This window comes from Notechis scutatus, chromosome 1 (genome assembly GCF_049901735.1).
Source record: "Notechis scutatus isolate UNSWTSFEM ecotype Mainland chromosome 1, rNotScu1.2, whole genome shotgun sequence".
NCBI lineage: Eukaryota > Metazoa > Chordata > Lepidosauria > Squamata > Elapidae > Notechis > Notechis scutatus.
Window position 1 is genome coordinate 136,981,949 of NC_142009.1, and position 12,711 is coordinate 136,994,659.

At 34.8% G+C, this 12,711-nt stretch overlaps 1 protein-coding gene across 3 annotated transcripts in view; it reads right to left on the reverse strand.

Moving 5' to 3' along the window:
• NBAS (NBAS subunit of NRZ tethering complex) overlaps nucleotides 1-12,711 on the reverse strand; it is a 155,168-nt gene that overhangs the window by 97,770 nt on the left and 44,687 nt on the right. For all 3 annotated transcript variants that reach the window (XM_087946859.1, XM_087946851.1, XM_026674297.2), the window contains exon 22: nucleotides 1,523-1,606. In XM_087946859.1, coding sequence (XP_087802985.1) covers nucleotides 1,523-1,606 — 84 coding nt within the window. The remainder of the gene's footprint in view (nucleotides 1-1,522; nucleotides 1,607-12,711) is intronic.

Genomic DNA, 12,711 nt, shown 5'->3' on the forward strand with positions numbered 1-12,711 from the left:
GTTTATGTTTGTCCACATTTTTATTACACTACTGGAAGTGCATAAATTAGTCTCTGTATATAAGCATAAAAGTATATCTAATGTACAAATGGTTTTCCCTTGTGTTCAGAAATTGTTCTCTCGGCACACTGGGCCTCTTCAATTCTAACTGGGGTGCAAAATTTTGTCCAAGTACAAGTAAGGGCATTGTGATTAACTCCTGACTGCAATTCACGATGGTAGGAGCATTGAGAATGGATACTGTCTTCTATCCTTGTCACCATGGTAGGAATTCTACTAAATGTGTCTACCAAACAACCAAATTAACAATTTGACTCTATAGAGTAACCTGCACCATTGTTCAACAGCAAGAAGTATGTAGATATAGCTTTGTGTCTGTATATGGATTTCTGTGCATGTGATGAGATAGATGATTACTTGCATTACAAAAAGTAAAGCATTCAGTGCCACTTTCTTAGAAAGAGACTGGAGTAGAAAGGTAAAAAAGAAACTTTATGAGAAAATAAAGGCAGGAAAAGAGGAAAAGAAAATAAATGTGATAAAAATATTGTAAATAATTATTTCATTTTAAAATTTATTTTATTTAAAACATAGCTACCCATCTTACATCAACTCTGGGTGGCTTCCAATAAGCAATTAAAGCAATATCAATTACATATCAAATACAGAATTGGGAAATTCTGTTCTTCTAAAAAGAAATAATTTAATCCCTAGTATCTTGTTATGTACAAAACTAGTTCTCTGAGCAGATGCTAGTGCTACCAGAATCTAGTTAGTTATGAGTAGAAGACCTAATGTAATGCCCCCAAGACACAATATTATTAGGAAGAAAAACTCAGAGAAGAGGAAGCAGCCTCCATATAAGAAATCTACGGTTATTAGGGTTATGAGAACAAAAAGTTAAACTATATGTATCCCAAAGCCTGCCAGCTCTGATTAATAAACTTAGTTTTATCATAGCATACTCAAAGCTTTGAAGTGTTTCTTCATCTGTTTAGGACTGCAAGTTCTCTTGAGAAAGAAATGAAATAACTGCAGAAAGCTTACTGAATGCAAAAATACGGGAAAATGATGCAAGGCCTACAGTGGAAGATTGGGTTATAAAGTTGACTGAATTTGCAGAAATAGAGATGGTCATGGAAAAAAATAACATTTTTTTAAAAAGATTAGAAACTTTATGTGAGCTTTTTATTGGAAAAAAACAAAAGATTGAATTAATGATTTGGGGATTAAAAAGAGCTAAAGAAGATGGGGAAAAGAATTGATAATTGTAAGATGAGCAAATGTTTCTTACTTTTTATTGTTTTTGTTTGTTTCTTTTGAATAATTTTACTGTATCAAAAAATCTAACAGAAATAAATATTAAAAAAAGAGAGAAAGGATGCAATTGGCATTCTGTTTTCAAAGGAAAACGCAGAAAGACTGTAGATGAAGGATTTCCCATGGATAGTTGGTCCTACTAAACTTAAAGGAAAAGTCTAATCACCAATGCAAATATCAAATTAAATTAAATTATACTTACTTGCATGATGGCCCTTCACACCAATCTTCTTCTCTGTGTTTTTTCTCACTCCAAGGAACAATCTCAAGTGCATTTTCTCTGTAGCTGTGGCAAATATAGAAATAAAATAGTCCTCAAACTTACAACAGTTCATTTAGTGACCATTCAAAGTTACAACAGCCATGGAAAAAATGTCTTATGTTTGTTTTTCACGCATACAATTGTTGCAATATTCCCATGGTCACATGATCAAAATTCGGGCACTTGGCAACTGACTCATATTTATGACAATTACAGTGTCCCGGGATCACCTTCTGCAACTTTCTGACAAGCAAAGTCAATGGGGAAGCCAGATTCATTTAACAACCATGTTACTAACTTAACAGCTGCAGTGGCAAGAAAGGTCATAAAATGGGGCAAACTCATTTAACAAATGTCTCACTTAGCAACATAAATTTTGGGCTCAATTGTAGTTGTAAATTGAGGACTATCTATATGCAATGTGTTAAAAATCTAATCTAATAAAATGCACAGTTCAACTTTTAGAGTACAAAATCATGGTTGATCAGCAGCAATGCTCTCCATTACATTACTACTCCCAATAGTCATAGTTTTTCACTAATCAAAAGTATAGTGATGTATGATGGCACAAAATGTACATTTTGCATTTGCCTGTTCATTAATGAGATCTAAGATGGCAGTGACTGATCAGAAAATTCTAGACCCTAAAGATGTGCACCCCTGCATTGAGTGGATATTTGCATTTAATCTGCAAAGATTTTAATATGCCAAAGGAGTCAGTAGGGATGGCATATTAAAATAATTAAATCAAAACTAGCATCAAGAGAGAATTTAACCTTTTCCTCGCTTAAGGAAAGCTGAGAATTTTCCTTGCTTCGGAAGTAGCCTCTGGGTGTTAAATTTTCCCCACCAAACTTTAATTAATTTGCTTTTTAAAAGAACAGTACATTAGCCTAGTGTCAAGCAAAATCTTGACACTAAAAAAGAAAAAGAACTGTTTTCAAGGTTAGTGAGCACATTTTCTTGAGAAATATTCTTTGGTATTATCTCATACATGATCTTCTCTCTGTTTAATTTCTTAAGATTCCTACACAAAGACTTTCTCTGCATTTCTGTACAGTACAGTTATTACTTAGCATCATTTGTAACAATCAAATACACAGTAACTATTGAGTGTTATGCTTATTACAGTCCAATTAAAAAACTATTGGGTGTGGGATTTAAATTCCTGATTTCTGTTTCTGAAAAGATGACACAGACACCCTAAAAGACAAGCTATGACAAAATGATAATCTGTTCCAAATAAGTTAGAGCTAAGCTTTTAAGTCAAGGTGTTGCCACAGCCATTATTCGAAATAACACAGACCCCCCCTCCCAAAAAATGAAGAAACAATTACTTGGACTCCTGCTTCAGTGATTTAATGATATTTAATGACATTTGATCTATTTGATACTTAAGTCAATTTTTCTCTAATGCAAAGCTCATTAGCTCTGTGCCTTCGGGACCCGTCCTGGGGATATGTTTCCAATCTGTTAATAAGATGGTTTCCAATCAGAGACAGGGGGAGTGGGGCATGGGAAGTCTTTACTTGGTGGCTTGGAAAAATAGAGGCCATTTCTGTTGCTTTCTTTTTCCTTCTGGAACCCAGTTAGTTGAGAGAGAGAAGACTGATCAATGTGGCCAGGTAACAGTAAGTAAGTATACTCTCTCTTCAGTACTTATCTCCTGCTCTCCCAACCAGCATCCCTCACATATGGTTGAGGTGCAGCTCATGAAGTGCCAGGCCACCGGGTGACTCCTTCCTTAGCATTTCCTATTGCACTGAATCACTCCTCCTCGTTGTAGCAAGGATACATTTCACAAACCATTTTTTAAAACAAAGAGCTGTGATACCCCACCCCCAATTTAGGGGCTTCTGCATGCTTCTTCCATAATACCCTTGACCTGTTCCCTACTGCCCTGGGATGATGTACCTCTTTAGCGTAGAAGATCTCTTCATATCGGAAGACTTCATGAACAAGTTAGGATTCTGCAAAGACTATCGCTTGAAAACCTAATCTATTTGTCAAAAAATGTTTGTCTCAATCCTGGTAGGGCAATGAAGGGTTCAGGTAAATAGGGAAATCCTTGTTTCTCTTTTGCACAATGGCAACACATTGGGGTGGAGACAGATTTACTGTAAAAATTTGCTATAAAATTTTAGATTTTATCCGTGTATAAAACATAAAATATTCATATTCATAGCTAAATAAACTAATATTCTCCTACGAGAAGGAAACACAGCCAATCCTCTGGCGTATGCCCAATCTCTTTTATACGGCCATTAGCTTTATCAAATAATATAATAACTTGAGCACGGCATGTCTACTGTATGTTGCCTTCATTTCTGGAACTGATCCATCCCAATGTAATCTACAACATATATTAATGTTGTGTATTAATGTTAATCCTAACCAGGCACTTCTATAAAGAATTTAATCTTTTCTGCAAACATGATGTACTTATTTTGGCTTTATCTGGAACTGACTGGATATAAAAGATAGAGGACGATTATACTGTTAACATGAATAAGCTAAAAGAACAAGGTTAAGTACCTTATGAATATTATTACAGAACAGATGAAGCTGAACAAACCATTTTGGAATTTCAAAATTTAAATTGGTGTGTCTCCTTTTACTCTTAATATACAGAGCCCTGGAATCACATAGTACTCAGGCAAAGCTTTACAACATGCAAGAACAAATAAATCTATGTTTCACTATGGCATTAAATGCCAATGAACAGTTGTAAATGTTTCTGTCTTTTATGACTGTGGCAAATATCACAAAGCTAGGCATGGCAATGGATTTACATGCAAACAGGTACTTCTTTAGATTCTTTCAATAGTATAGCATTAGGAAAGCTAAAAGCATCACCTTGTGGCTGGATACCACACCAGAAACATTTCCTCATCAAATATATAACACAAGAATTGGATGTATTGCTATCATCTCAAAAATTAAATGTTTGTCGGAAGAGTATCCAAGGCATAATATTGCTAAAATAATATTGCTAAAATTAAAATGGCAATGCATGTTTATGTACAATTGCAAAAGAAAAAAAAGATGTGATGAAAATTACAAACTTAAAGAAGGAAGATAGTAGTTCAAAGTATAGATAACTCATTGTGGGAAAGTTGAAGGACATTAAATTAAAAATAATATGAGACATGCATGTTTCATTTTGCTAAATCATACACTGTGATCCAAATGAATCTTGGTTAGCATTTCAAACAGATTTTAACTGGGATGCAAAGATAAACACAGAGAGAGGGAAGCAAGCAAACTGAGTAAGGAAAGTAGTACTAGATAAGCTTAGTGAATTCACAATGCTGGTTGAGGGGAGAACACAGAAAAGCTGGGTCCAAGATGTGTTTAACAGCAGAGACACTATTATTTATAACAATGATGTCCCTAGTTCTTTTAAAAATAATGTTTAACTAAAGACATTGAAAAACATTGTTATTCTTGTTTGATTTTATTATAAAGAAGGATATTGAATGCATTTGTAACAAGCAGGTAATATCTGTTTAGCATCTTTATATCACCTTTAAATGTTTTGTAGGATACTCCTTTAAATTATCTTAAGCTTCTAACATTTTGCATAAAGAGATAAGAAAAATGAAACCTGTATTTGAATCTACATAAGAGATGCTTCGCCATTGAAGCACAATGCTTAAGGCAGAAAAAAGCCTTTTCTGTAATAAAATTCTCCAGAGTTCATCTTTAACCAAGGCAAGAGACCACCAAGCCAAAGTAAACTCACTTTATTGACCATTACATTTATAAACCAACAGATGCCAGGCTCTTTCCTCTCTGTAAATAAGTGAAGTGCTTTAAAAGGAACCATTAAAATAACATGTTTTCTCCTCCCTGTAAAGAGATAATTTTATAGCCTCTCCTAGAGGGTTTCAAGCTTCAAATAGCCAAGGAATTCATATCAGCACTCTGCCAGTATAGAGAAAATTATGCTGCCTAAAATTAAGCACAATATTCCAAAATGCTATCTAGGGAGTCTTTCAAAGAGTAGATTAAATGCACCTCAGGCATTTGCTAGAAAAAGTCTCCAACACACTGGAACATCTTTCATCGTGACTATTTATTTATTGTTTCCATTAGATATTTTGTAAGGTTTTTTTTAATGACATCATTGGGGTAAAGAACTCCTTGACAGTAAATACTGAATACTTACAATTGGTTCCTATAAACTAGATATATTGTCACACCAATGGCAAGAACTTGCAAATATTTTTGAGCCTTCAACATAGAACAGCTTTTGCTTTTGTACATTTAATGAACAAAATAGTCTAATACATGTTATTTTACACTCAACATATAAAATCAAGGCACGCAGATGCACATTTATACTATGTAAAAATTGTGTAGATAATGCATCAGAAGGATAAAAAATAACATATAGATGTGATGGCCTGGGTCCAAAGACCCATACACAGGACAAAAACTTTTGATAACTGCTTACCAGATCAATAAATGTTAGCTGTGTTCTACTGTGGGAGATATAATAAATGAGGGGGGAAAATAGATCGTTGTTAAAATGTGTTTGTACAAAGTCTTGAAAGAGATCATACAAATTTATCTTTCACTACAGTTGATTGTCACTAACTTTTCATGAAAGTTAATTAGGTTAGAAGCAGACCATTTAGATGTACAGGTAGTCCTCAACTTATGACCACAATTGAGCCCAACATTTCTGATGTTAAGTGAAAAATTTGTTAAGTGAGTTTTGCCCCCTTTTAAAATCTTTCTTGCCATGGTTGTTAAGTGAATCACTGCAATTGGTAAGTTAGTAACCCAGTTGTTAAATGAATCTGGCTTCCCCATTGACTTTGTTTATCAAAAGATTGCAAAATGCAATCACATGACCTTGGGACACAGCAACAGTCATAAATATGAACCAGTCTGAATTTTGATCACATGATCAAGGGGATACTACAAAGGTTGTGACTATGAAAAACAGTCATTAAGTCACTTTTTTCAGTGCCCTTGTAACTTTGTTCAGTCACTAAATGAACTATTGTAAGTCAAAGACTATCTGTGGTAGTGTGTTCTGCTAAAAATAAAACTTTCTGAGCCAAATCAACAAACATAATACACAATGCATACTCTGTATGTTCTGCTCCTAATACAATGCATAAAAACCTTTGTACTTAGACTCTTATATAGTAAAATATGAAGATTCCCTCGAGCCAAATCTATATAAACAAGCCCACAGTTTTCTTGCCACAATACGGAGGGATTTCCCACTGTCTTTTTCTAGGATGATTTTTTTAATGTCTTAGAGGTTAGCTAACTGCCCTGGGATTTGTTAACACAGTCTTCTATCAAACTACTAAACAAGCCAATCCTGCTTTAGATTTCTTTTGAGATTAGTCCAAGTTACCTTTAAAATATGTATTCAATTTATGTTAATAAATGAACTGCACTTACGGCTCAGTCCTAATGCTTTTTACTTACACATAAACCCAATAATGTTTAATTAGATTTTTCAAGTATGTTTTTCCATGCATTTTTTTAAGGGAGATGGGCAGTTTAGAAATGTGAAATACAAATAAAACAAATAATGTTTGATGAAGATTCTTGAGAAATATAATAAATGCAAAATATATTATAAAAATATGCCTCAGTAGACTATTGAAAAAGTTGCCTTAATTTTGAGATAATTTCCTCTTTTTTCTTCAAACTTTATTCGCTAGTTTCCACAACAGAATTTTAAAAATGTCCTTTAACTTCCACATTTTTCTTGAAACCACCCCTAAAATATAATAAACTAAATTTTATTATCACCCCTTCTTCAGAAAATATGTTGTTTTTCTGGTTGTACAACAATTTTTTCCCTTAGTTTTCCTTGCCATTTCCCCTTTTGCTTGGAAAAACCTTCCAATCCTTCACAGTAGACTTGGGTGTTACAAAAAAGATGTGTGTGTGTGTGTGAAGGAATAATCTGGTTTTGCACACTTAGCTGACAAGCACAATTTAAGGCAACGTAATTCATTTTTCTAGTTATTTTGGAAAGATAGATGGTACATGTCATTTCATTTTTTTAAATGAAATAACCCAGACATTTTAAACAATTTCACCAGAAATGGATTCCTCTACATTAGTCTATTTGTCCCTGTAGGGAGGGTTCTAAGGAAATATTGAGCTTCTGTTGCTCTCTTTACAGGAAATATTGAATGACATTTATTTATCTCATCCTGAAGCAATAGTCTGCAGTAAGTCAGAACCTTATTTGTTGTTTCTTCTGTCTGATCAGGATTCCAATGTTTTCTCCTAGGCTGCTCAAATTTGTGTTTCTACTTATTTTTTTCTTCTATTTTTCTTTTTTCTTCAATCATGACCAATTATCAGAGATTGCCTGGACAAGTCCCTGAAGTTTTCTTGGCAAGGTTTTTCAGCAGATGTTTGTTAATCTTGGTAATTGCCATTACCATCTCTCTTATTTTCTATGTTTATTTTTTTTAATTTAAGCTTACTTTTGATTATATCTATTGATTTTAGGTGTATGTGTCTGCATTTATTTGATATACATATTTGATGTATCTTGTGTCTTCTGGCAATAATGCCATAATAAAGATACAGATATACTTGAAAGGTTCAGCTGCTGCTTGTTTCAACAATTCCTGCTGTGCAAACTTTCACAAGGGGCCCTGTGCTCTTAGGGAACAATTTATAAAAAGCAACTACACAAACAAAATATTTAAGAAGAAAGACTTGTTTAATTATAAGACTGAGACACTGAATACTTTAGAGCATTTCAAGTAAAAGAAGTATGCAAAGGCATTCTTAATTAAATAAAACAAAAACTATGTAGTTAAAGGGCATTTTATCAACTCTATAGAAGGACTTTCTCATCATAAACTACAATTGCAATAGCAATAGCACTTAGACTTATATACTGCTTTACAGTGCTCTATAGCCCTCTCTAAGCGGTTTACAGAGTCAGCATATTGCCCCCAACAATTTGGGTCCTCTTTTACCAACCTCGGAAGGAAGGCTGAATAAGCCTTGAGCCAGTCAGGATTGAACTGCTAGGAGTTGGCAGAATTAGCCTGCAAATACTACATTCTAACCACTGCACCATCACAGCTCTTAGTGGATAGTGGATAGACACCCCAATATTGGAAAGTATGAAATTTGCCTCTAACAAAATATAGTATAATTAACAGCTTCAAGCTGTCAGAAACCTGCTATCTCACATCAAGTAATTGAATCAATGCATTGTAAAGGTTCAGCAAAGATTGGAACAAACAACACCACAACTACTCTGCCAATAATCTGTTCTGATAGCTCTTTGTCAATAAGATCATTACAGGGACCTGATACTGAAAGTGAAAGAAACACAGGTTAATAGCATACCAGTCCAACTGAAAACAGTCTTCAGATCTGTCAAATAAATACCCAGGATGCCAATTGGCTTTTAATTATTTTCTTCTCCCTTCATTCCATAATTAGCTGAATTAATTTAATATGATATTGTAGTATGGGAGCTGTTATTAGGAGGAGTCAAACATTAAAAGGTATAGCTTAACAAAAACATTTGAAAGAAATTTAGTGTAGACAAGGGAGCATATTTATGAACCGTTGCTTTAAAAATATAGTTCTCTTTCGCTACCTTTCATGGCAGCCATAAATGGCTTTTCAGAAAAATTACAGCTGATGAGGGAATCACTTACCTGAGATTCCTGTGAATAACTAATGCACATTGGCTATAACATTGCAAAATTATTTTTAAACAGAAACAAAAAATTACAAAGCTTAGGCTATATGCAGTTCTATTGCTGATGAAGGGCATGATTTTCAAGAGATGTTCTCTTAAACTCAAATGGCCATACTCTTCAGAATATATAAAAGTTTTAATATTTATTTTTAAATTACAAAGAATGCCCCTCAGTCTGAGTATCTAAACACTGTACACTGTTTTATCAGTTTTTTCAACCCTTTTAAAAAGAGACTAGATTTGAAAGGAAGGAAAATCACTGTTTTTGACTTCTATTAAAATGCTGACTTAAGACTAAATAATTGAAACTAAGACTAAAAACTAATAGGGATAGAAGAAATTACAATGAAAAAAGCTGACAGGGTGAAATAGACTAATACAGTATGTCATCTGTAGATATTAAGAAGTAAAGAAATTTTTCCACAAAATATTAATGTCCATCCTGTCAGACAGAGATGGGATTCGTTAACTGGTTGTGTGGGCGTGGCTTAGTTGGTGGGCATGGCTTGGTGGTCATGTGACTGGGTGGACGTGGCTTGGTGGTCATGTTATTGGCTGGGCGTGGCCAACTCAATATCACTCACACTGAGGCACGCATCTCCTCGTCTGGCCTCTCATGACTGTGGGGGTGCTGCAACAGTCGTAAGTGTGAAAAATGGTCATAAGTCACTTTTTTCAGTGCCATTGTAACTTTGAATGGTCACTCCACACAAGCAAAGTCACAGCAAAGGAGGGGAAAAAAACTCCAGAGAAGTTCCTGAGACAGGAAGTCCAGTCCTGCCAAGAAAGTAATAAGGGTTAACAGAGAGGCAGTTTCTGTAAGCAACACCAGAATGTTTCCTTCCTGCCTTCCTTACAGGATTAGGCCAGTAATTTCTTCTAACAACCGGTTCTCCGAACTGCTTAGAATGTTAACAACTGGTTGTAGTAAATAGGTGTGAACTGGTAGAATCCCACCCTTGCTGTCAGACCATTTTTTCTCCTGTCTTCTCACGCTCACATTTGTGAATGCTGATTTGTGTTTTGAGCTAAAGGATTGTAAACCAATTGGCAGAAGGCTTTTTTATCCATCAGAGGCTTATATTAAGGGAACAGAAAATTAACCGCACTGTATTATCTCCTATGCTTTTCTGAAGATTTTCCAAATTTCTAAAGGAGGCTTATTAGAAAACTGTACAAAGAATTATCTCTGAAAATTGTATTACTCCTTTCACTAGATTAAAAAGGCATGAAGGAAAATTTGGATTGACTTTATTACCACCCTCTCTGTCCATCCTCTTCTTAGTACCATTCTCAATACTACAAGATTACAGTCTTTTCTATGCTGCAGATAGAAGTTAGTGGCAACTAATGTAGATAACCTGTGACCCATAAGTCATGCATAGCCCTCCACAGGCTTTGGGATGAAATGCAAAGCTCTCTTCTACAGGTTGTCAACTTATAGCCACAATGGGCCTGAAATTTTTGGTTGTGAGTCATTGAGGTTGTATGTTGATGCACCATGTGACCGGACTCAATTTTAAAACTGTTTTCACAATGGTTAGATGAGTCAACAGAATCATTAAATGAATCACATAGTCATTAAATGAACCAAATGATTGTTAAGCGAATCCAGCATATCCAATGGACCTTTTTGCCCAGACTGCATGGCCATGTGACCACAGCACACTACAACTGGTCATAAATGCAAGCCAGTTGCCAAATGCCCAAAATGTGTTCACGTGATTTCAATGATGAATAATAAGTAGCTTTTCTGAAGTCTTTTACAACTTCAGACTGTCATTAAAAGAACCAGTCCTAAATTGAGGATACTTATACATTTCTTTATTTCTTTATTAAGTTTCTGTGCCATCCATTTCACTAATACAGTGACACTGGTTAAATCAGTTTGAAATAGAATTTTCTGACAAACAACAATGGGTTGGTTTCTAAAGACAGCTTCTGGAATTAGATAAGACCTCAAGTTAACAGAACCCCATGGTTCCCAAACCAAGATCTGTTATATTTATCTCTTCCCCTGCATTTAGTCCATGAGACTCCATCTCTCACCTATATCTCTGCAAGAGTCTTTTCTGGGATAGAGAGGACCTCAAGAGAAAGGAATAATGGGGGGGAAAGTCATATCACATCTAAAAGCAGAACTATTATTTTAAGCACGAGAAGAAGCATTTTCACACTGCACTAAAATTTGAAAGGGCTTCCTTAGCATGACACAATAAAGACCAAATAGCAGCAGAAACAGCCAAATGCTTTATCTGAGAAATGAACTATATAAAATGAAGATTTGATTAGGTTGTCTAATAGGCTTTTCATTTTGCAAAGAAAAAAGTTAAGTCACTGTGTATGTGTGCGTGTCTGTGCGCATGTGAAAGAGAGAAAGAGAGAGAAGAAGGGTGGGGGGGAAGAGAGATGCTGTTTTTAAAATATCTCAAATTTTACAATATTTCAACACATTAAAAAAAATCACAATATGACTTAGGTACTATTAAAAAAAAGTCCTATAATTTAGAATAGCAAATGCCATTTCCTTTATTTAAAAAAAAAAACTGAAAGAAAAGAGAAGACAGCTTTTATTTTGAACTATGACAAGCACCAAAAACTACAACATGTTATATCTAAAATTAGGTACCGATAAATACATCATGCCAGCTTCAGATGTATTCATTCTTTTAAGGCCCTCTAAACAAAAGTTGCTTTCTTTTAAATGGAGCTAACTCAATGAGTAAAACTATTAAATGCCCCAAACTGTTGAATGTAAGAACCCAGAACACACTCAAAAGTGACTTTTTCTCATTACTGCCAGCTTTCACAAAATGCTGATACTAGTGAAATATGTTTCGCATCTTGCAAATTTATTAGATTTTGATTCTAATACTCAATTAGAAATATAGTTTCTATATTGCATAAATATAGTTTTCTTTTCAGGTAAGCCACCTAACTATTTTTTCTAGAGAAAGGAATCAACAAGCATTGCATCGTCAGTATCAATGGAGATTCTAAGCCATCTTGGTCATGGTTGTCCCAAAGGTGCTTCTTCAAGGGGCAACTGGTTTTTCTTTGAAGATGTTTTGTTTCTTCAGCTCTGACTGGATGGTGGGGAATGGAAGGATTTATATTCCTTGCAAATGACCATTCCCCACCATCCAGTCAGAGCTGAAGAAACTTCTTGGATGAGAAGCAAAATGTCATCAAAGAAAAAAAAGGAAGTTTTTTCGAAGACACACCTTTGAGACAACCATGACCTTGATGACCCCACAGACATTTAGCTATGCACTTTGGGATGAAAACCCTTTGAATGGTGCAGGAGTATGAACGGATTTCCAGAAAAATTGCAGACTACAGGAACCATTTGCGCTTCAGTTTGAGATGCAGACAACACAGACTCATCATCAACAGCCTGCACCTGTGTTCA